At 53.3% G+C, this 22,899-nt stretch overlaps 1 protein-coding gene across 1 annotated transcript in view; it reads left to right on the top strand.

Moving 5' to 3' along the window:
• The first annotated feature begins 5,285 nt into the window (after nt 1–5,285).
• TNN (tenascin N) overlaps nt 5,286–22,899 on the top strand; it is a 41,861-nt gene continuing 24,247 nt past the window's right edge. Inside the window, exons 1-8 of the mRNA XM_036234603.1 lie at nt 5,286–8,020; nt 8,810–8,964; nt 13,925–14,365; nt 15,438–15,653; nt 16,100–16,363; nt 18,177–18,362; nt 19,483–19,572; nt 21,703–21,966. Of these exons, the coding sequence (XP_036090496.1) occupies nt 13,960–14,365; nt 15,438–15,653; nt 16,100–16,363; nt 18,177–18,362; nt 19,483–19,572; nt 21,703–21,966 (1,426 nt within the window). The 5' untranslated portion in view covers nt 5,286–8,020; nt 8,810–8,964; nt 13,925–13,959. The remainder of the gene's footprint in view (nt 8,021–8,809; nt 8,965–13,924; nt 14,366–15,437; nt 15,654–16,099; nt 16,364–18,176; nt 18,363–19,482; nt 19,573–21,702; nt 21,967–22,899) is intronic.

Here is a 22,899-nt window from a genome sequence, read left to right as displayed (position 1 = left end):
AAAAGATATATAAGAGCCCCCCAGAGGCAATTATAAAACTTCGCCGACGTAAGGTCTGTGTAAATGGCGCGAGAGCATGTTTTAGGCAGGAAGACTCGGTGTCGCGACCACATCCCCACGCTCCGTGTTAGTTTGCGAGAGCCACTGTGGCAGAATACCGTCCACGGGCGGGTCTCAACGGCGGAAAGTTAATGTTTGCACAGCGCCGGACGCCGGAAACCTGAGATCGCGGCGTCAGCAGCGGCGTCTTCCGAGGCCTCTCTGCCGGGCTGGCAGACGGCCGTCTCCTCCCTGCGTCTTAACGCAGTCCTGAGTGTCTGTCACGCTCGCCCCATCGGATCCGGTCGCCGGTCGTATTGGACTAGGGATCACCCCTATGACCGCACTTAACCTTGGTCGCCTCTTTACAGACCCTGTCTCCAAATACACTCGCATTCTGAGGTAACAGGCGCAAGCACTTCAACATGTAAATGTCCGGGGGACACTCTTCAGCACAGGACATTTTCTAAATTTATTTGCAAATTCAGGACCACCCCACTCAAATCCCAACCAAGCTTTTCATGGAATTCGACAATCGGAAAATAAGTTTACATCGAAAGAAAAGAGGTCAAGTATATGCTAAAATTTTTTCGAAGAAAAGAATGAGAGGGTAGGGTATGCTTGATTGGATATTAAAACTTACTTAAAAAATGTACGGCCTCTGGGCCCCTGATTTTAAAATGGTTAAGATAATAACCCTGTGCAGGAGAATGAAATGGGCCCGAGGTGGTTAAGCCCACCCCGAGCGCACTGTCCCCAGAGCCGCCTCCCCCAGGGCCTCTGCACACCTGCATGGCTTGTCGCCAGCTCTGGGTCCAGGACCGTTCCGGGTTTGGAGAATCCCGCCATCAGCAGAAGCCAAAAGCAGTGCGGGAAATCTAAATCCCTTTCATCACCGAACTTGACAGAAGATTAAAAAAAAAAAAAAATTACGTTTTTGACAAGTGTTTTGTTACTTTCCTACAATCTGTCTCAAATAAATTAAAAGGATTCAAATTTTTTAAAAGAAGTAATACAGCAGAGTGTATCTCTATAGGAATAAGCAAATCGATCAAGGGAACGGAATAGAGAATCCAGAAGCAAGCCCGCTCATCTATGAAACCTCGGTATTAAAGGGTGACGTAGCATATTAGAGGGGAAACATGGCCTATTCGATAAAGGGTCTTGTAACCACTAAATAGCCATATGGAAAAATAAAATAAAGTTGGATGTTTTCCTTATACCCTAGACAAAAATAAACCCTAGGTATATCGTAAACCCAAATGTGTTAAAGCAAAACTTTAAAAAGCCTTTATAGGAAAATACAGGTCGTATCAAAATGCCAGAAAGAAAGTTAATAGAGATGCACAAATCAAAAGAAATATCACTACTTCAACAATACAAACAAAGGATTAGGAACCAGGATACATCAAGAACTACAAGTTTACAAGAAAAAATAAAAATCCAGGACAGTTCCCAGAAACAGAAATCAAAATAACATGTAAAGAGACACTTAATCTCACTAGTAATTAGGGAGATAAAAATCAGAACCAGGAGATACCATTGCCCGTAATATAAAAACATAAAAATGATGATGTCAGTTGCAGGAGTCGGAGAGTACGTGGAGTCATGGGGAAGAGTCCCACACTTTTGAGTGGAATAGGTCTAAGTACTCTGGAGGGTAATGCGGCCATATCTTGTAAAGTTGAAGATGTGTGCTTTAGGGTCTAGAAACTTTCCCCCAAATAGATGATACCTGTAAAGATTATTAAGCATGACATGGCAAGTAACTGGAATAATCCCCCTAACATAATTATTAACAGCAAAATGAGTAGATTTTGTGGCATATTCCTACGGCGCTATCGTACATAACAAATAAGTGGACCAGAGTAACATGTACCAACACCGCGGCAGGTGGACCCTGGGCAGACAGTCGGATTCCGATAATTCCCATCTACGTGTGCCCACGGCGTTGTGCGATCCTCACCTCTTGAGACAACTTGATTCCGATCAACAGACGATGGCAAATTCGATGGGAAAACATGCACACGTTATAGAAGACTCCATCTCGGCAGACTAGCGCAAGAGACAAGATTCCTCCCCAGGCGGGCCTCCGGATGAGGACGCAGCCCAGCCAGTGCCTTCCTTGATGGCAGGGGACCCAGTGAGGCCACACCTGGACTCCTGACCCCCGGAGACTAGGAGATAATAAACGTGTGTTGTTTTAAGCCACTACCTTTGTGGTAGTTTGTTCTACAGCAAGAGCAAACTAAAGCAAGCATGGATAAAAAACATAATATTGCCAGAAATAAAGCAAGCTGCAGCAAGGTAGACACGCGACATGTATGGTACCTTTTACATAAAGCTTAAAGGCGTACAAAGAAAGTCTCCATCCTGTTTGGGGTACGTGTGCATGTGTGCAGTAAAGCTATAAAGACATGCACTGCAAAGATAGTTCCAACTTCAGGAGGTGCTTTTCTCGTGGAGGGCGGGGAGTGTGACCAGAGAGGCGTATGCGGGGCCTTTATCAGTGTCTGTAGTGTTTTATTCCCTAAGTTGGGTAGAGGCACAAGAGTGTTTATAATACTTCTCTCTAAACCTCTTTGTGTATCTGAAATAATCCGTAACGCACAAAAAACTCTGTCTTCAGCTTCAGGCTCCAGTGAGGCTGGCACTGTGTAGGTAATGAGCTTGGCCCACTTCACACGTCCCACACCTGAACTCGGCAAGATGGAATGAGAGAAAGAAGAGCCTGCAAGGCCCAGCGGAGGTGAACTTGGGATAACAGCGGCAAGGAGGAGGGAGGAGAGGGGCCCTGTGGGAGCCCTGTCCCTCCGCCGCCCCGGGCGCCACCCACAGACTCATCTCCCAGAGATCACAGATGGCCGCAAACGGGTGACCTCAGCAGTTCCACAATAAAACCTTGTCATTACCCGCGGCTTTACCCTTGCATCAACGGGCCGGCTACCACACAGCAGGCTTGCCGTAATCCTACACTCTTAGAACACAACAATTAAAAAACAAAAAACAAAAAAACCCAAAATGTTGATAGTTAGGCTATTAGGCAGAATCGAAATATTTTAAAACAACAATAACAGCAAAAAAATAAAGATAAAAAAATAAAAAGCCACAAAGTCCTGGACAGCCTGGTCTTTGGAAGAACATTCGAGGTGGGAGGCTCTGACTCAGATTGTAAAGGAAAAGATTGGACTGTTCTATCATTTTTATTTATTTTTTTTTTAGCAGTTAGTCATCTTCAGGGACGGGCAGTGGGGTCTTTTTTCTCTTTGATTCACAGCCAGGAAGTTGGGGAGATGTTATGATACCTCAGTAGTATCAAAGAACCTCTAATCCCAGAGTGACTGAGAGAAGAGTTTCCAGTGGTGTGCTGGTAATGCCTCACAGCTGACTCTCCAGGGACGACGAGCTCGTCTCTGATTTCCATGGAATAAATACTCTCACAGTGGCTGATTTGTAGGCTGCCGGTGGAAGGTCACGGAGCTTCCAGATGGGGAGAGTCAGGGAGAGATGCGCATAGTCAGCCTTTGAAACGCGCGCATGCTGGCTCCCACATGCACCGGAAGCTCCCTTCCTCGCAGAGTGGGGAGCATCCCTGCTGGAGGTCTCGGCCACGGGGAGGGTGACTCTGGCCAGCGAGGAGACTCTTCTATCTCCGGCCTCTCCCGCTCCTTCTCACCCCAAAGATGTTGAGCTTTCACTGTCCCACTTGCGTAAAAATACTTCCTGCACAGCCAAACAGTTTTAGAGGCTAAGAACATATTAAACACCGTAGCCAAAACTCTATTTTTCTTTTTTTTAGAAAAGCCATAGAGATGAGCGTCCTCCGTGAAGAAGCCGGGAACTCAGTGGTGGTGGTGGGGTTCACCTTACATACGATACACCCACTGTCACCTGGAGGGCAAGTCTCCCTGCAGGTCCTCGGGAAGGCTGCCTCTGGGACTAAGTTTGGAAGCCCCCCTTGCAGAATTTCAAATCCTTGGGTCAGTTTTGTAGTGCCCTGAGAGTTTCGCAGTCTGAAGGGCATTTTCTGTGAAAAGTCAGGAGGTCGGTATTGGGTGAAATGATTTGAGGACAATAACGTAGCACTCTAACCCAGCCGGCCTAAGTAAGGCAGAAATCTGTTATCCCAGATGGTAAATCCCAAGGTTGGTTAATTCTGGGGCCCAACAATGTCGTTAAGGACCCAGAATCCCCCCACGTGTCTGCTCTGTCACCCTTTGTCCTCTTCTGCTTTCCTCAAGATTATGAGATGCCTGCCATATCCCCGGCAACCATGGCCGCAGTCATTGGAAGGGGAAGAACCAACTCTTCTGATGTAGGAAAACTTTTCAGAAGCTCCATTTGACAGAATTGGGTCAGATGAAAGCATGCCATAGAGACTGGTATTACTATGCTCAGCTTACAATAAATCAGGATTTCACCATGAGTCACACGAAGTAGAGGTAAACACCCAGACTAAATCGTCGTCCTGCTGGGTAGACAGCTGTGGTCCCAAGGATTCTTTCACCATTCTGATCCCAAGGACTGTTGATCAGTTTGGTCCTTTTGGCTGATCAGAGAGATGCACTTGACTCAGACCAATCAACTTGATCCGAAACAAATTATGCTAAGTCTGCTAAACTGATTAACCTCAAGGTAAATTTATTAAAAAGTATTTGTTACGGACCTGCCAGGAACCTGGCACTTAAAAACTGCAGCTATTCGACACTGGGCCCACGGATGTGTAGACGTGGACAATTGGACTTAGAGGTCCTAATCAGCTGGCAGAGTAAGTAGAAATTTCTTCCAGTGAGCAGAAGTAAATACCTTTCCAACAAATGGTGCTGGGATGACTGGATATCCACATGCAAAAGAATGGAGTTGGACTCTTACCTCACACCACATACCAAAATTTACTCAATATGGATCAGTGACCAAATGAAAGAGATGAAACTAGAAAAGACTTAGAAAAAACTTGTAAAAATTATCACCTTGGATCAGTCAGTGGTTTCTTATATATGATACCTAAAGCATAAGCAATAAAAGAAAAAAAAAGTAAACTGGACTTCATCAAAATAAAACAATTATACTCTTCAAGGATCCTATCAAGAAAGTAAAAAGATTGTTCAAGGAATGGGAGAAAATATTTGCAAATCATATATTTGTTAAGAGTCCAGTGTCCAGAATATATAGAACTCTTACGACTCAACATAAAAATACAGATAATACAATTAAAAATGGGCGAAGGATTTGAATAGACAGTTCTCTGAAGAAGACATACAAATGGCCAATAAGCACGTGAAATGATGCTTGCTCAACATCATTAACCATTAATCGAAACTCAAGATACTACTTCACACCTGCTAGGACGACGTAACAGGAAAACGAGACAACCACAAGCGTTGGAGAGGACATGGAGAGACTGGAACCCTTATTCATTGCCGGTGGGAAGGAAAGGTGGTGTAGACACTTCGGAAAACCATTTGACGACTTCTCAAATGTGAAACGTAAAGTTACCCCATATGACCCAAATTGGTTCCACACCCAACTAAATACCAAGAGAAGCGAAAACATGTGTCCACATTAAAACACGTAGACAGATGCTCATAGCAGCGATATTTATAACAGGCAGAAAGGAAAACAGCCCAAGTTTCCATCAGTGGGTGAATGGGTAAACGAGGTGTGCTATGGCCACATGATGGGACGTTATTTAGCATGAACAGGAGTGAAGAGCTGGTACCTTCTACCACGTGGGCGAACCTTAAAAATGCTGCGGACATGAAATAAGCCAGGCACAAGAGGCCACATATCGTGATTCCGTTTATATGAAATGTCCAGAATAGGCAAATTCATAGAAAGAAAGTAGTTTAGTAGTTGTCACAGGTGGGACGAAGGGGAAACAGGAAGTGGCTATCAATGGGTGTGGGGTTTGTTCTCAGGTTGAAGAAAATGTTCTCAAAAAAAATTAACGGTAATGTCTGGACAACCCTGTGGCTGTACTAAAAACCACCAAACTGTAGAAGGGTGAGTTTTATCGTATATGAATAATATCACAGGAAAAATATTTTTATGACTGTCTCAGGCCTTTGGGGGTCTAGGACAAAAAAAAAAAAATCAGTGGGCTAATAAATGCTTAGTTTGCAAAATTTATGAAAGTCTTTTATGATTCTGAAGTTTCCACATCCTGTTTTATCTCCTCCTACCTCCTTGTTCCAAATGGCTTACTCTGCAGTTCGGAGCTTCTCAACCCTGGCTGAGCATTTTAGAATTGCCATGGGAGCGTTCAGAAGATGTGATGCCGTGGCCTGACCCACGGCCAATTAAAGGAGTCTCTGGTTCCCGCCTTCCCGAACCCCAGCATCCTATTTTATTAAAAACTCCCAGGTGATTCGCCAAGTGCTGTCAAGACTGAGAAATTTAAAGACTAGACAAGATCTGGGAAGCACTGAGTCATATTATGAGGTAGTCCTCTAGCTAAATCTTTTTTCCCTTCTTAAGTCAGGTAAATTGAGATATAACTTATATACACTGAAATTTACCCTCTTAACATATACAGTTCGATGAATTTTGACAAATGGATGCAGTCCAATGACAACCACCACGATCAAGATACCCTAAAATATTTATTTCCATTACTCCCCCAAGAGCAGAAAAAAAGAAATCTATAATATAATCGTAATCGTTTAATCTTTTTTTTAATGCATGTACACAGATATATATACCTCTCCATATATGTTTACATTTGTGGAGGAAAAAATCAGTGGTGATTGCTGATTGTGAGAATTACAGGAAATGTTAGTTTTGTTTTTCGGTTTTTTGTATTTTTCTGCATGTTCTAGTTCATCTACACATTACTTTTATAATGAAAATAATAATGATATCTACAACATAGCAATCTATGGGCAAATGAGGCTTGAAGAAACTCCTAAGGACCAAACTGCCATCCGCTCGGAAGTTCCAGGCCCCCAGCTGAAAATGCAGCCCTCTGCTCCCACACACTTCAGGTCGTTGGCTCAGAGCAATGCTCACTGCCAGAAGAGATTCATAAGATATTGACTTCTACTTGACCCAAGAGAAGAAAACGTTGACGGAAGAAGAATCAAGGTCTTTCATTGCCAGGAAGGGTGTAATAAGCCCTCCTCTTTGCTGAGCGCCCTATGCTTTCCTCTGTTTTTGCAGGCCCTTGCACGTTTGAAGTCAAAGAGGCACATCCCTGTAAGCACTGTGAGAAGTTTGAACTCAGAACCTACCTCCAGTGGAAGGTGGCCCTGTGGGTGTAGAATATATATGATTTGTAGCAGAGGGAGTTGAGACAAGATCTTGACCGTGCGGGTCTGTTTAGTTTTGGGTTTAGCAAAATCCTAATTGAAGAAACGAAGACACGTCTTCCAGTCAAACGGATGTGGAGCAGCTGAGCCCGGCTGCAGGGTCCCAAACCAGACATGACAGAGTCGGGCCTCCTTGGGCCAGCGCTTCGGTCTGCTGGATTTGGGGCGATTTCTTAGGACAGAGAAATTGGAATGCAGTCGGAATGCTTTTTCCTACATTTTTCTCAAATAGAAGAAGATGATATAATAACATGTTGGTTGAACCACCATTCGAACCAGTAACTTTGTTTTTTTTTTCCAGGTTGTTCTGGAATGGGTTACAGGACAAAATAATGGGTGGAAATTAGTTTCAAGTTAAATTATTCCTCCAGTTTGGGTATAGGCTCCATATCATTTTTCCTTCATTGCGGAGCAAACCCCTCCAAAGCACAGCGACTTAAAACAATTACTTATTTGCTCATAATTCTGTGGGTTGGCAGTTTGGGCTAGACTGGGCTGGGCTGACTCAGAGCATTGGCTGGGCTCGTTCGTGTCTGGGGCCTCAGCTAGGATGGCCAGGTCTCTTTCTCCTTGCGCTTTCTCATTCCAAGAGGGCGACAGCAGACCCTGCAAGGCCCAGCTCAGAATCATGATGTCACTTAGCGACATCCTATTGAGCAAAGGAAATCGCAAAGGTAGGCCAAGTTCAAGTAGTGGAAAATAAACTTAACGTCTTGTGAGGAGGAGCTGCAAAGGATCTGTGGCCATTTAAAATCTACCGTGGACTCCCAACCTAAAGACAACAGTAGCACGAAGCAAACAGAAAGCTCTGGAAACCGGTTTCCTTCTCTCCGCGCCATCGAGCCATCGCTTGTCTCTGGCTACGACTATTTTTTCCTGGGGTTCCCTGCATATCTCTGTCTCTGTTCTCAGCGGGATGGCAATAAATCACTTTGCTGGGAAGAAATTCACTGAGCCATGCTGAGCCACTTAGAGTGCCTTCGGCTCTCTAAAACACAACCCTGACTCGAGAAAGCACTGAAGTAGGGCAGCTCAAGGGGTAGTTAATTCGGCCGCTTAGCAGTGCAATAAAAAAATCAGATCCCGCCCCCCCACCCCCCCGCCTTTCTGCTCTGCCATCCTTGACATGCTTTCTTTGCCTTTGGAGCTCACTCCTGACGTTTGGTTGCAAGGTGTCAGACAGTTTCAGGTGTTACATAAAGATGTGACAAGGTCTCTTCTTCGGGCCATTTATTTTCTGAGTGAAGGAGCCTTTCCTTGAAGCTGTGCCAGCAGCCCCTCCCTCCTCTCGCTGGCCCTGAAGGCACTGCATATTCTTGCCTGGGTCAGTGCCAAGGCCGACAAGATCTAGGTTAGAGGAACGTCATAAGGCAGGACGGCTACATGCAATGAGTTACCCTGGGTTACTCACGCGTTTTTTGTTTTGTTCTGTTTTGTTTTGTTTTGTTTTTCTTTCGAAATAGGAGAGAGACAACCGAGAGAATCCGAACACGCTCTATAAATTAGACACAGTATTATGTCAATGTTAATTTCATCCCTTTGACCACTGTGTCAAGGTTATGCAAGAGCACGTCCTTGTTTGGGGGAAATATTACACACTGAAGTTAGAGGTAAAGAGGTGAATCATGTCTTTAAGTTATTCTCACGTTTTAGGAAAAAATAGAATGAATGATAAAGCAAATGTGGTAAAACGCGAACATTTGGAGAAATGCACTTTCAAACCCCAGAGACCCTGCTCCTGGCCGGGAGGCATGCAAACGCTTTTCACGACCTTCAGCGGGATCTACTCAAATGGAAACAGCCTCCAGTATTTTTAGCTGCTGTGGTATCTCTTAACCGCTGGGCAGAGAAGGAACACCAGGATCCTGGTCGGCTCCTCCCCTGGCCTGGCCGGGATTTAAACCCAGGGAGGGAGGCGAGGAGAGAGGAGAGGAGAGGCCAGGGGACCAGCACCAAGGCCGGCAGCCCCAGGGAGCGGCTCGCGGGGCAGAAGTGTTGGCAGTGGCGCCCAGCGGCCTCCCAGGTAAGCGCGCCGGGCTCCGAAGGCTTTACATGTGAGAGGAGGAAGGTGGCCAGGTGCGAACGAGCTCCTGCGCCCCAGTTCCCCAGCCCGATCATCTGGGCCGTGTGACCAGTCCCATGCCACCCCCGTGCGGAGGGAAAGCCAGTTAGGAGATGTTCCCCAGAACCTGAGTAACGTGTCACTCGCCAGGAGCAGGTGCGCCGTGGGGCTGAGTGCAGTCATCGTCTCACCTGGCCGAATGCAGCGGTGTGGCTGGGGACTTCCACCTGGAGCAATAGGGTTTTGTATGAAATGTTTCCAGTAAATCTAGCACTTTCTTTCCCTCTTTCTTTCTTTGCTGGCTTCCTTCAATGTCGAAGTCCTTTTTTTTTCTTTGTAATTTCTCTGTGCCTCACTTTAAAAAAAATCCTAAAATAGAACTTTTACTTTTGTTGTGATTAGGAGACTATTATAACTTCCCCCCTCCCTGGATTTTGTATATACCAATTAGGATGATGTTTGCAAATGTACTTAGAGAGCTTTGAAGTCTATTCAGACATTTAATTTTATAGGTTTTGATTCTTATTTGGAAGAGGACAACTTCTTTCCCCCAAATTCTCATACTATTACTCTCAGAGTGTCTCAAAGAAGACACTTTGAAACATTTTAGCACGTGACGTGATAGACTAGTTTTTGGAGGTCTTTTTATTTATCTGATTTCGCGGTTGGGAGAGAGCTGGGGGAAAGGGAGGGAATGAATGAGTGAGAAGAGTCACTTCAAAGCACGAAACTTGAGTCACTTATATGAGCATTAAACAAAAAAAGTTCTAATAAAAAAACAACAAACTACCCACACCTGGACATAGGTGAGCCACAGTGTCTAAAGTCCACTGGTTCTTGGAGAAGCCGAAGCCATCACCAAGGTTTCAGGCCAGACCTGCTCAGCGGGGACTGTAGGTTGGTGGCTGGCAGAGTGCGGGATCTGCATGGGAAGAATCGGGGGGTTTTGGCGGCCGGACGTTCGTTGAATTCAGAGTCCAGCAAGGCGATGGTGTTGGGAGAAGGGACTTAGCAGGAATAGAGAGCAGCGACATCGGTTTCATTTTTCATAGGGTGGAGGGAAAAAAGACCACCTGACATTTTTTGTTCAGTTTCATGTCCCGCTCTGTCCCCAAGTTTGCGGGCCGCCGCCGACTCCCGAAGGAGGGGAAATGGGACAGGATGGCTTCGAATCCTCTGGTGGCTTCCGGTTTCCATCGCAGCCTCATTCTGTGGTTTGAAACGTAGGTTAGACCGAGGTGCGTTTCGGAGAGGATGCCTGAGGGCGCTGTGCCCAGAGCCGCCGGGAGCTCGTGTCCGTCCACCGCGCGCTCTGGATACAGACGTGAGGTCAGGCTCGGGTTCTGCAGCAGGGTCTGGGGCCGCCGGTCTGCGAGCTGATGGGAGGGGGGTGGTGGCAGGGGCACGAGGCGTTCTGTAGGTGCCGGGATCTCAGGCCTGACGCCTGGGCCGGCCGGGCTTTGCCAGGGTCGCCATGCAGACTCGCGGCTGATGCCCACCAGCCACCGTCTCAGTATGAGCCGTCGTCTCGGGGACAGACCCAGAGTGCAGGCGGAGCCGGGCAGGCCCTGGGCAGTTAGCAGGGACAGGCCCGTCCGCTTCGGTAGACGGCCGGAACGTCAGCGGCATTCGCACCTGTGGACGAGCTCACGTTGGAGTGACGAGAGGCCTCCGGCTGCCCCGTCGCGTCATCGGGCCCCTCCGCCCGGGGGGAGAAGGCCACCGGTACCGCAGGTAACACACGCGCGGTCCTTCTGAGACTGGGCGTTTGGGTCGACGTGGGCCACGGTCCCTGAATGTAGGCTCTTGCGTCCGTTTGTCCCGCCGTGCGTGACTCTGCGGGTTCCCGCGAAAGCAAGAGGAAGGTCTGGTCGCGAGGAAGGGGTTCACTCCCGGGGCGAACGAGCAGCCTTGCCTGGCGTTCGGGAGGTGCTCGGGAGGTGCTCTGAAAGCCGCTGGCACAGCCCCGCGCCCGGACTGGGTACTGAGACACGGCGGCCACCGTTCCCGTCCCGCGTCTGAGCAAGGCGGACGCCCATGCGGTCGGCAGCCTGGGGCCCCCGCGGGAGACGGACGGAGCGCTGAGGCTGGGTGCGGGACCCCGGCCTCCACGTCACCCCGCCCGTGCTGTGGGCCGACTCGGCGGCAAGAGTGGCTCACGAAAGGGGGACCACACGCGGCGTGAGAGTCATCCGTCTGCACGGGTTTCTGGGGCGCTCACTGGCCGCGTGCCTCTCCGCTGAGGAGCGGGGGGCAGAGCGACGCCCGGAGTGTGGCCCCGTTAAGCCTTATCCCACAAAACGAGGTTTTCGTTCTCGCCCACACCCAGCCGTCTGTGCAGAGTTCAGCGCCACAGAGACCAGAGGTAACAATGCTCACGTGTGTCCTGGGTCCGCCTGGAGTGGGTGAGCTCGCAGGAGCCGAGCCGCCCGGGGCATCGCGCCCGCGATTCCTCCATAGGTCAGCGATGTCCACCCTGTCATCTGGGGACAGAACATCTTTCCGTTTCCAGTGACTCCACTGGAACCCCGTGATAATGCAGCTTTTCTAACCCCCCCAGCAGTGCTCTCACTTGCTTGTGGTTAACTAGAAAGGCAGAGAAACTAAGGTGACCTGGAGACCACCGGTCGTGGGATCGGGGAAGACCACCGGGCTCAGGTCCATCCTCCTCCTCCGGTGGAGGCTCGTCAGCCGCAGAGGGGAGGCTCTGTGCACGTCGTTGCGTTTCCTGGGACGCGAGACCCCCCAGGCTTACCCCCCTGTGGGAGAAACGCCGGCTCACCGTCCAGGGCTCGTGCTTGCCTCAGAGGAAGCGCAGGCCTGGGATTCAGGTACTGAGCGGTTCCCGTTTAACTGAGCGCCTGTACGTCTCAAATGCAGGAAGGAGGACGGCTGGCCTTGTTTTCGCGTGTGGTGATCCTCTCGTGGATCCGCCGATTTGGGGCCGTGCACGCAGCAGGGAGAGGAAGAAGCGGACGTGGGGAGCAGACAGGCCTGGTGTTTTCTCCCAGCTCCGCCGCTCGTTAGCGGCATGTCCTTGGGCCAGTTACCTCACCTCTCTGAGCAATTATAAAAAAAGATATTAGTCGACTCCCAGGGTTTTGTCGTTTAAATGAGAGTAATGTTCCTACAGTGTTCGGCGCAGTGCCCATCATCCAATAAGCATATGCAAAACCTCAGTGGCTATTATGGTTCAGCGCACAAACTATTGTTTTGGCCAGGACTGTGCTATGAGGCTGGGGATACAGAGGAGACCCCCACAGTCATGGCCACTGTCATCCGCAAGCTTACAGAGTTCCTGGGGCTGGGCGCTCACAACGGAATCGGGAGCTGTCCGTGTTTGGCTGTAAATTGAAGCCACGGGGGTCGCTGTGGCCACCAAGAAAGAAAAGGAAGGCATGCTCAGTAGTTGATTAAAAACGAAACAAACCTCAGCACGTTTACCAAGCACTTGTCATGGGCTTGGCACGGCCCCACGCAGTGTGAGGCGGGCACTGTCCTTCCCGCTTTACAGAGCAGAGAGGGGGTAAGCAGCCTCAGTGAGACTAGACGCCCAGGACACGTCGGGTTTGCCTTTGCTGCGCCGTAGCTGCCTGTCACAGCCGGGAAGGAGAGCCTGGGCATGGGTGGGCCACAGCCACCAGGAGGGGACTGGGCTTCCTGGCTTCTCCAGCCTCCCCTACAGATGCTCACGCGTCTTGAGTTGGCCACAGAAGCCGCTGGTCAAGAGGCAGCCCGGCCCCTGGGTGTAGAGGGTGCAGAGGAGAGCCACCGCGCCAGCCCGGTGCGGCCGCTCTGGTGACCGAGTGCCCGTGAGTGGATCTGAGACACACACCAGGTCTCCTGTCATCCGCCCTGCCTCCAAGTGTTGTCATCAGGAACGTGCCACCCCAGACAGGGCCTGGGGAGAGGGATCCTCACCTCCTGCTGGGGGCTCAGGAGGCAACAGCTAACAGTCTGCTCTGGCCCAGGCAGCCGGGCCTTACTGATGAACCGGACTGCCTGGCCGCCGACAGAGTGGAGGGCGACCGAACCCCTTGGCATGTGTGACCCTGTGCTCTTGCTTGGAGGGCCCCAAGAGGAACCAGCTTTCTGTCCCGTCCTTAAGAGGCTCACAACCTTCCTACAGGAGTAGCTAGCTATACACAAAGTGTGTTTCTCGGAACGCCTCGCAGGAGAGCTAGGTGTTTTTACTAGGGATTGGGGGGATCGAAGCAGGCCCTCGGTACGAGGCAGTTCTCTTGGTCGCGGTTAAAGTGCAGGTGAGCACAAGTTAGACGTGTGGAGAAGGGCCTCCGGTAGTGTGGACAGAGTGAGGACAGGAGGCCAGAGAGGGCAAGGTGTGAGGAAGGGGCGAAGCAGTGTCGTCTGGGTCCTCAGCAGGTATGGGACGGAGGCTTTCGGCTGGTTTCTCCGCTTCCTGTGGCCTCTCAGAATCCGCTTATGAAGGCCACTTTCCACCAGCAAATCTTCAGGGCTGTTTTTGTGTTTGTTTTTTGTTTTTTCCTGGATACAGGCCGCCTGGAGGGTCTGCTCCCCGTCTCTCCAAGGATGGGTCTCCAGGGGGCATTCTGCTTCCCCCTGGGGCTCCTGTTCGGCTCTGTGCTCTTGGCGGCCTCGGCCCCGGCAGCCCTCGAGTCTCCTGACTGCAGCGACAAGGAGCAGCAAGTCACCGTCAGCCACACGTACAGGATCGACGTGCCCAAGTCCGCCCTGGTCCAAGTGGAGGCCGACCCTCCGCCCTCGGGCGACGACGGGGCCTCGCTCCTGGCCCCGGGGGAGGCCGACGAACAGAATATCATCTTCAGACACAACATCCGCCTGCAGACGCCACCGAAGGACTGCGCGCTGGCAGGCCTGGTCCAGGACCTCCTGGGCCGGGTGAAGAAGCTGGAGGAGGAGATGGCGGAGGTGAAGGGGCAGTGCGACCCCCAGCGCTGCTGCCAAGGGGCCGCCGGTGAGCTCAGCGCCCGGCGCTCACTCGGGGAACCCTCCGTGAGCACCTTCTCCCCGCCCGTGCTCCGCCGGCCCCCTGAGCACTCCGAGCCTGGTGCCCTCCGGCCTCTCCGGGGGCTTTATCTCTGGCACTGGCGGCAGGGGCCACCTGGAGCCTGGACGCCTGCTTCCAGGCGAGAAAGCGTCCGGGGGGTGTTTCACCTGTGGCTCCATCGCGAGTGCAGGGGACAGCGGCGGGGTAGCGGGGAAAGCCAGCCGAGGCCGGGGACAAATGCCCGTTCCGCCACGACTTAGCTCTGCGACTTTGGGCACGTGCCTTAAGTCTCCTCGACTGTCCAGCGAGGAGAATTCTATCAGCTAGTCCAGTTCTGGGAGCTCCACACGATGTACGTAGGATTTCTGGTCCGTAGTAGATGTTCAGCAAATTCTTGACTCTTTTATTAGTAATGAAGCACTGGAATTCGATTTTGTGGCTAGTGAGCCCCCATCGCCACTTTTTCTCCTTTTTTTTTCTCCTCCTCCTCCTCCATCTTTTTAACATACACTGATCCTGATAACCAGGGGTCCTTCGCACACATTCTCACGCGTGAAGGCCTTGCTGCAGTTAGCGAGGTCCTAGGCCTGGACGCTGCGGGAGTGAAGCCTGGAGCACTTGCCCCAGGAGCCCCCGTGTGGAGCACGTTTGGGGGAAGGAAAGCGGGTGCTCTGAGACATGGGGGGGGGGGGGCGGCTGGCGCACTCCCCCACCTGCCCCTTGCTGCCTGGTGGCAGAGAGGGGCCCCAGCTTGGCCCTCAGCCCTCACCCCCACAGCTTCTGGGCCGCTCTGTAGCTTCTGCGGGTCCACGTTTCCCGGGCTTCAGCTTGGGCTGGCGCGGAGAGGGGACGGGGCGGGTGGCTTTTGTAGGCAGAGAGGAGGAAACGCCTGTAGATTCCCATCCGAGTCTGGCCCAGGGTGGAAGGCGCGGACCCCGGATCTCCTCCTGCGCCCCACCCTCCGGGGGAAAGAGTCCCCGCTGCTAGGCCCTCGACCCCTCGGTTCCCGACCCCCGCCCACTCTTCCCCTCCCCCGCAGGTCCCGGCTCCGAGGGCGCCGGCTGCGCGCCCGCCTGCCCCGGCGGCTGCAGCGGCCACGGCGAGTGCGTGCGCGGCGTGTGCCGCTGCCACGCGGACTTCACGTCCGAGGACTGCAGCGAGCGGCGCTGCCCGGGCGACTGCAGCGGCCACGGCTTCTGCGACACGGGCGAGTGCTACTGCGAGGAGGGCTTCGTGGGCCTGGACTGCGCGCAGGGTGAGCGGGGGCGGGGCGGGGGCGGGGGCTCGTCCCGCCCGCCTCGCCTCTTCCCGGACCGCGGTCCCCGGGTCCTCACAGTCACACTCTGTCCTGTGCAGGCGCTGCGGCCTCTACCCTCATAGCAGCCCCTGGGGGGCTCGTTAAAACACAGATTGCAGGTTTGGGGGTGGGGGAGGGAGGCCCGAGTTTGCACTTCTGACCGATTCCCAGGTGGTTCTGCAGCTGCTGGTCTCTGTGATCTAACGGCGTGTGTGCGTGTGTGCGTGTGAGTGTGCGCGCACGTGTGTGTGAGTGTGCTCAGCATCACAGCCTCCACAGCCTCCACACCCTGCACACCTGCCGTCATGCTGCGAAGCACACAGTGGGCGCTCAGCGGTCCTCACTGGCTGCGGGGTCCCCCCTCCCTCCTCACCCTCTCCATCCTGTGCCCGCTCCCTCTGCAGTGGTGGCCCCCCAGGACCTGCAGCTGCTGAAGAGCACAGAGGAGTCCTTGCAGGTGGGCTGGACGCCGGCCGGGGAGGCGGACCACTACCTGCTCAGCTACCACCCCCTGGGGGCGGAGCTCTCCGCCGAGCAGGTCCGCGTGCCCGGGCAGCAGCACAGCTACGAGATCCTGGGTTTGCTGCCCGGAACCAAGTACTTGGTCATGCTGCGCAGCGTGAAGAAGGAGGTGTCCAGCAGCCCGCGGCACCTGCTGGCCACCACAGGTGAGGCGGCCGCCGGGGTCCCCGGCTCTCCAGGAGAGACCCAGTTTTGAACATTTTCTTCCTTCGCGCCCTTGACCACCCTTCCACGAGTCAGGCCGTTGTCCCGATTTGGGGCTGAGAAACATGGGTGCTGCCACCCTAGTTCTGGAGATACGTCTCCGCCCTCACTCTCCTCTCTCTGCTCACCACCCGCCGGGTCCTCCAAGCCGGGGACACAGCCTGCTGGGTGGGAACTCAAGGGGTCTCTCCGCGCCTGAGATTAGTGAGGTCTGATTGCCCTGCACCCACACACAGACAGCCAGGGGTACGGCCGCACCCCCAGGTCCTCACTGAGCCTCAGCGCACTCAGCACCTTCAGGGTGGGCCAGGTGAGGACCTGCTGAAGCCACGCATTAGATTCATCTGCGCAGGAAGGAGGAGGAGCAGAGGATGATGGGAGAACATTTAACGGGGAGATGATTTACAAAGGCGTGGGTGGGGCTTGGATGGAGTCACCCTAGCCAGGACTAGCGCCGGTCCGTCCGTGAGGATCCAGCCACCCGGAGGAGCAGGGGACCGGAGTTGGTACCGGGAGCCACGAGAGCAGAGGGAGAGGGCTGCCCCATGGGGTGTTTTCGGTAGGGGGTGCAGGCGGTCCGGTGTCCCCACGGGGGTTGGGGGCAGGGGCGGGAGGAGACCAGTTGTCTGGACTCTCTCTCCTGCCCTCTGATCTTCCGGCGACTCTCACTGGCTGAACCCAACCAGAAGCCGGAGGGCGAGGGAAGCTGGCTAATAATGCGGCCGGATACAGGTCGGGAGGGACGTGCCCTCCAGGGCTCCACCACCTGCCCCCAGAACACTGGGAAGAAGAGCTGCCGGGTTGTGGGGGCAGTTCTGGGACTGGCATCTGTGGATCTTACCGAGAAAGGGGGCAGCCCACAGGGAGGCTACACGCGGGGTAGGCACAGAGGGAGCAGTCACTCGCAGTCGTCAGGAGAGAGGCCGTCGAGTCGTTTTCGTGGTTTGGACGGTGTTCAGGGTTTTGCCCGTGTTCAGACAGGGTCACAGGATGGTCTTGCTCTGTCTTGATCCGTCAGGCCACAGAGTGGCTTCTCTGATGCCGATGTCCTGCGAAACTGTTTATGCTCCACGGGGGGACCCAAGGCCTACCTGTGGGAGGCAGGCCGGCTCCCAGCTGCGGGGCCACGTTTCTCCTCCCCCCTTTTCGTCTGTGGCTGCCTCTGCCTTCAGACAGGACGGCACCCAGAGCCTCCGGAGAGGAGCAGAGACATCTGTCCTGAAAGTCGTAGCTCCAGGGACGGGGTCTAGGGCCTTAGCTCTAGTGAACCTGGTCTTTCTGTCTAATCTGATTCGCGTTAAACCCATTCACATTTGCTCCTCCGGGAGCCTCAGCCTGAGAGGTACTTATCACCACAATAATCTTGAACCTTTTTATTAAATTCCTGCTTTTACATTTCTGAGCCCTGTGGGCCGCCTTCTATAATCCTTGAGTGACTTTCATTACTCACGTCTTGACCTGTTCCCTTGAGGATTTCTCTCATCTTTGAAGGAAGAACCGGGGAGCTGGCAGGTGGAAGCCGGTGGGTGTGGGGAAGGGCTTCAGAGGAGAGAGGAGGCTCCCTGGCGGGGGGTCTGTCCTCCGTGGACAGAGTGCACACCAAGACTTTATCGGCTGCTTGAGTGGTTCCAGGGTACGGGCTGGGGACCGTGTCCTCGGCCTGAAGCTGCTCGCAGCGGTCGGGATAGGGAGCCAGCCTGGCGGTTACAGACCTGCCGGGGCCACCACTGCCTTCTCTTACTGTCCCTGCCCTAGATCCTGCTGTGCTTGGCACTGCTTGGGTGACGGACGAGACGGAGCACTCCCTCGACGTGGAGTGGGAGAACCCCCCGACCGAGGTGGACTACTACAAGCTGCGCTACAGCCCCCTGGGCGGGCAGGAGGTGGCCGAGGTCACTGTGCCCAAGAGCAGTGACCCCAAGAGCCGATACGACATCACCGGTAAGGTGATGGGAGATGTTGGCTGCAGGGGCCGAGGCGGAGACAGTGGGTGCAGGGGCCCGACCTCCGTGCAGCTCGGGTGTGCACAGAGGGTCCTGGGCCTTAGGAATCGCGTGAACCCTGACCTTGGGAACTGCCAGGCGTGAGCCCGCCCTGCAGGCCCGCAGACTGTGCCCAGCACCGCAGAGCGGACTCCGGAAGCGTAAGCCCCAGTTAGCAGAGCGCACGTCCAGAGCGTTATCCCGTGTCCTCCTGGAGACCCTGTGTGTCACGGATGTGGTGGCACACAGACATGCCTTTTGGGGAAACTGTGTGTGTGTGTGTGTGAGAGAGAGTGAGAGAGAGAGAGAGAGAGAGAGAGAGAGAGAGAAACAGACACACACTAAGAAATTGATAGATGCGGATCAGTGTTCGTGGCACGATGTGTGGAAAGCGTTGTGCTGGGAGGCTGGGGCGGGGAGGTCCTTGTCCGGGCCCCTGAGTTAATGCAGGGATCAGACGCTGTTGAGGAAACAGGGCCCTGCAGGGCTGGCCACGATTCGTGACGCCTGAAGCTTATACAGTTTTCAGGGCCCCCTGTAAGGAGAGCCACACGCAGCCAGGCACGTGGCCGTGCGAGGGGCCCCTGCAGGTGAGGGGCCGAGGCCTGTTAGCACCGGGTTAGCCTCCCCCGGGGCCTTCCTCTGTCCGCTCCCGGAGTTCCTTCTTGAACAGACGTCCTGGGGTTCCCACTGTTTGTGAGTGGAAAACTGTGTGCCTCACGTATGCTGCTGTTTGCCCGCATTTTCCCACCGGAATCTGAGTGTTTGTGTTGTGGGGACAGCCGTCGAAGATGCTCTGACAGAGAAATGACAACAGCAATAAAAAGGCGGAGAAAAGAAAAATATCTGAAAGAAAAATCGGGCTCATTTTTATAATGAGAAGGAAAGAAACTTGAGGGAAAAGGTCGTTTGGGGCAGAAAAGCGTTTGGGCCGTAAGAAGGTGGGGGAGTCAGTGCCAGGCGGCCCAGTAGGGGAGGGGGCCCTCCCTGCCACCCCCCACCCCGCCCTGGGGGAAACAGGGCTGGGGTCGAGGGTCCCCAGCCCGTACCGAGGTCCAGCGCTGGCCCCTTGTTTCCAGGTCTGCAGCCCGGCACGGAGTATGAGATCACGGTCATCCCCGTGACAGGGGACCAGGAGGGCAAGCCGCTCGTCCTGACCGGCAGGACAGGTAGGGGCCGCGGGGAAGCGCGAGCCTGTCTCCTCTCTGATTCTGATGATGGTCTCGGCTCACTCCTCTCTGGGTAAAAGCTCTGGGATCTGTGTGTAGACAGATTCTTCTACATTTGTGTGCCGATTTCTATTTTGGGGGGTAAGGGAGGGGAAGCAAACTTCTCCTATTTCAAATTATTCTCGCCATTGACAATCTCCCCCCGGGATCTCGGAGTCAAGCGAAAAGACCGTTTCTGAACCTTTCTTCTTCTTTTTTTTAATAGCTTCAATCACTGGCTGATTTTTAAGGCATTTATTAAAGTGGACCTCAGCACATAGTTCCATTTACCTACGGCAGGTGGTCTATAATTTTTTTTTCTTGCTGCGCCGTGATAGTGACACTCAGGCAGTCAGCTTTAAAATGTCAAAAGATATTAAGGACCCTCCCATGGGACAGTGTGATATATGCCATCTGTGGACTGAGAAAAAAGATAATGGCATGTGATTAGAAGTCAGTAGATTTGGAAATAAATCTGTAATTTATTAATCAGAAAAGAATTTGAAAGAATTTGTTTTAGACAGTCCTTGACCCCATGTTGAGCTGTGAGCCCCCTGCAGTAACTCTGCCCCTGCCAAGCCCAGCGGGGACCCATGATCTAGAACACAATGGTGTGAGTGGAGGCTCATCCCTGGGGCCGGCAGAGGAGGGATCTTTGAACGTGGAGACTTCTTTGAAACGTTTTCCGGTTCTCTTCCTCACGGTCCTGACAGAGGCCTGTGTGAATATAGCTCTGAGGTTTTGATAAAGTAATGTGCAAAAAGCACCCAGCACTTAGGGTGTGCTCAATAAATGGCAGTCGATTCATTAAATAAAATGCATGTTGCCTCTGGTGATGGGACATATTTCATTCCCGTGCACACACATGAAACACTGCCATGGTTCTCGAGAAAGATGCATCATAGTCGGTGTTAAAAATGCCGCTGTGTAAAGTTGGAACTTCTCTGCTGGGGAATTCTTGGAGCAGAGTGGGGAGGAAGGAAGAATGCTTAGGTCTTCATGAGTAAGAAACCGTCCTGTGTCTCTACCGGTCTGTGTGTCTCTGTGAAGCACCTTGGTAGATGCCCTCAGGTGGCTGACTTATCGGACCTGCAAATGATGAGCTCGAGGGGAAAGTGGGTCTGTTGAGTGAAAGACTAAGCTATAAATGGAATCCATAAGACAGAATATAACAAGAAAGAATGTTGGGTTCAGAAAATGTAAAAAATGGGGAAGCCACGGCTTAGGGTGGAGGCTCCAGCCTTTGATGAGCCTCAGAATGACCTGTGGAGTTTTGCTTATTTGCTTTTCAAATGGAGATGTCAGGGCTTGTCTGAGACCCCCTCAAGCAGACTCTGTGGTATTTAGCAGGTGCCTAATGTTGACAAAGGTTGAGAACCCCTGGCTTAGCAGAGACACACATGAAAAAATTTGTTTTTTTCTGAGGCTGGCTGTGTGGGCTGAGGATTTGTTATTGGGAGCACAGTATGTAGGATGTGGAGGGTGTATCGGTCTGGGTCAGTCCTTCTAGAACATAAACTCGGCACGAGCAGGGATTTCTGATTGTTTCGTTCATTGGCAACTCTTGAGTGCCATTATATTCCCAGGCATGGAATGGATGGTCGATGAATTGTTTAATGAACGAACCGAGGTTTGGAGATTTTTCTCTGAGCAGGAAAAGAAAGGAGCATGTCGAGATGTAAGGTCTAGTAATGATCATTCGGAAGTGCAGTATAATGTATTATACATAATGTGATAAAGCTTACGGCTTGCACGTTTGTAAGTTGGAGAGATGAAGCTGTCTGATTGGGGGACAGCCGTCCCTGAGTGTCTCGAAGCACTCTGCGCTTCGAGCAGCTGCACTCGGAGTTTTCTCTAATGCGCTCGGTGGTCTGAAGTGGAAGGGATCGTTTTGCCCATCGGGAAGCCCCGTCTCAGCGTCGGGTTCAAGCAGAGGCCGGGTGTCTACCTGTCACAGGTGGCGGCAAGACCTTCCTGCATGGCGTGGGCTCTGGCACCAGGTCGCCCAGGTGAACTGGGTCGTGGCGCCTCTGTGATCTCGTCCGGCCACGTGGCTTCTCTAATTTTTCCTCCTCGTGTGTTTTTATGAAGAAATTGATGGCCCGGCCAATGTGGTCACTGATCGAGTGACAGAAGACACGGTGGCGGTCTCCTGGGAGCCCGTCCGGGCTGCCATAGACAAATACGTGGTGCGCTACACCTCCGCCGACGGGGAGGCCAGGGACACCGCGGTCCCCGGGGAGCGGAACAGCACCGTCCTGACGGGCCTGAAGCCGGGCGAGGCGTACAGGGTCTACGTGTGGGCCGCGCGGGGCCGCCAGGAGAGCAGGAAGGCCGACACCAGGGCCCTCACAGGTACCGGAGCGGGCGCGCCCGGGGCGGGGAGGGGCAGGGGGAGGCTGCCGCCGCCCCGGGACCTTTGCCCACCTAGCCGGGCCGCGTTTCTTTGCAGGCGTCGGGGAGGGGCCTGCAAAAGCGCGGTCGAGGTCCGTAACTCTGAGTTTCCCCCAAAAGCGCGGTCGAGGTCCGTAACTCTGAGTTTCCCCCTTTCCACCCTCAAACGGAAGAGACCAGCCTTTTTGTCTGACGCGGAAGGTCGCGCTCCTTTGGGTGGGAATTTCACATGCGGCCCCTCAGAGCGGAGGTCGGCTTCCTGAGTTTCGTTTTCGTTTCTGGACGTGAACACAGAACACCTGGCTGACAGTGGACTTGAACCTTCTCCCCGTTCGCCGCGACCACGCGGCGCTCGGCGTGGGCCTGTGGAAACGGTCCGCGTCCCGAGTCAGCGCTCCCTGCGTGTGGCCACTGCGCCCTGAAGCCTTCGGACGCCACCAGGGTCCCCGGTGCTCGCACGCAGCTCTGGCAGGCGTCCCGGCCGTCCTCTCCGCTCAGCCCCTCCTCTGGCCCTGTCCCCCGATCCAGAGAAGCCGGAAATCATAGGAAGGGGCGCACTTATCAGCCGGGGTCTGTTCTGGACGGTCACTCAGCGCGGGGCCTCTCGGGGCAGCAGATAGTTGGGTAGGAACATGGCTTCAGGGCCTCAACTGCCCGTTTTGATCACAGCTCCACCGTTTGCGAGCTGAGCAGCTTTGGGCAGGCTCCTTCACGCCTGTTTCTCAGACTCTTAGCTATAAAGTGGGCCTGTGACCATCTGCGTCGTAGGGGTCTTCAGAGGCTCACAAGACTAGTGCACATAAGGGCCCAACATGGGGTGACGTGTCGTAAGTGACGGTGGTGGCTGTTTCTTGGACTGTGTCCTCGTCGGCTTAAGCGGCTATAAAAGTACCA

The sequence above is a fragment of the Rousettus aegyptiacus genome, unplaced genomic scaffold (assembly GCF_014176215.1).
Source record: "Rousettus aegyptiacus isolate mRouAeg1 unplaced genomic scaffold, mRouAeg1.p scaffold_m13_p_17, whole genome shotgun sequence".
Classification (NCBI taxonomy): domain Eukaryota; kingdom Metazoa; phylum Chordata; class Mammalia; order Chiroptera; family Pteropodidae; genus Rousettus; species Rousettus aegyptiacus.
The sequence above is the reverse complement of the archived record's forward strand: the minus strand, read 5'-3'. Positions and strand labels throughout refer to the sequence as shown.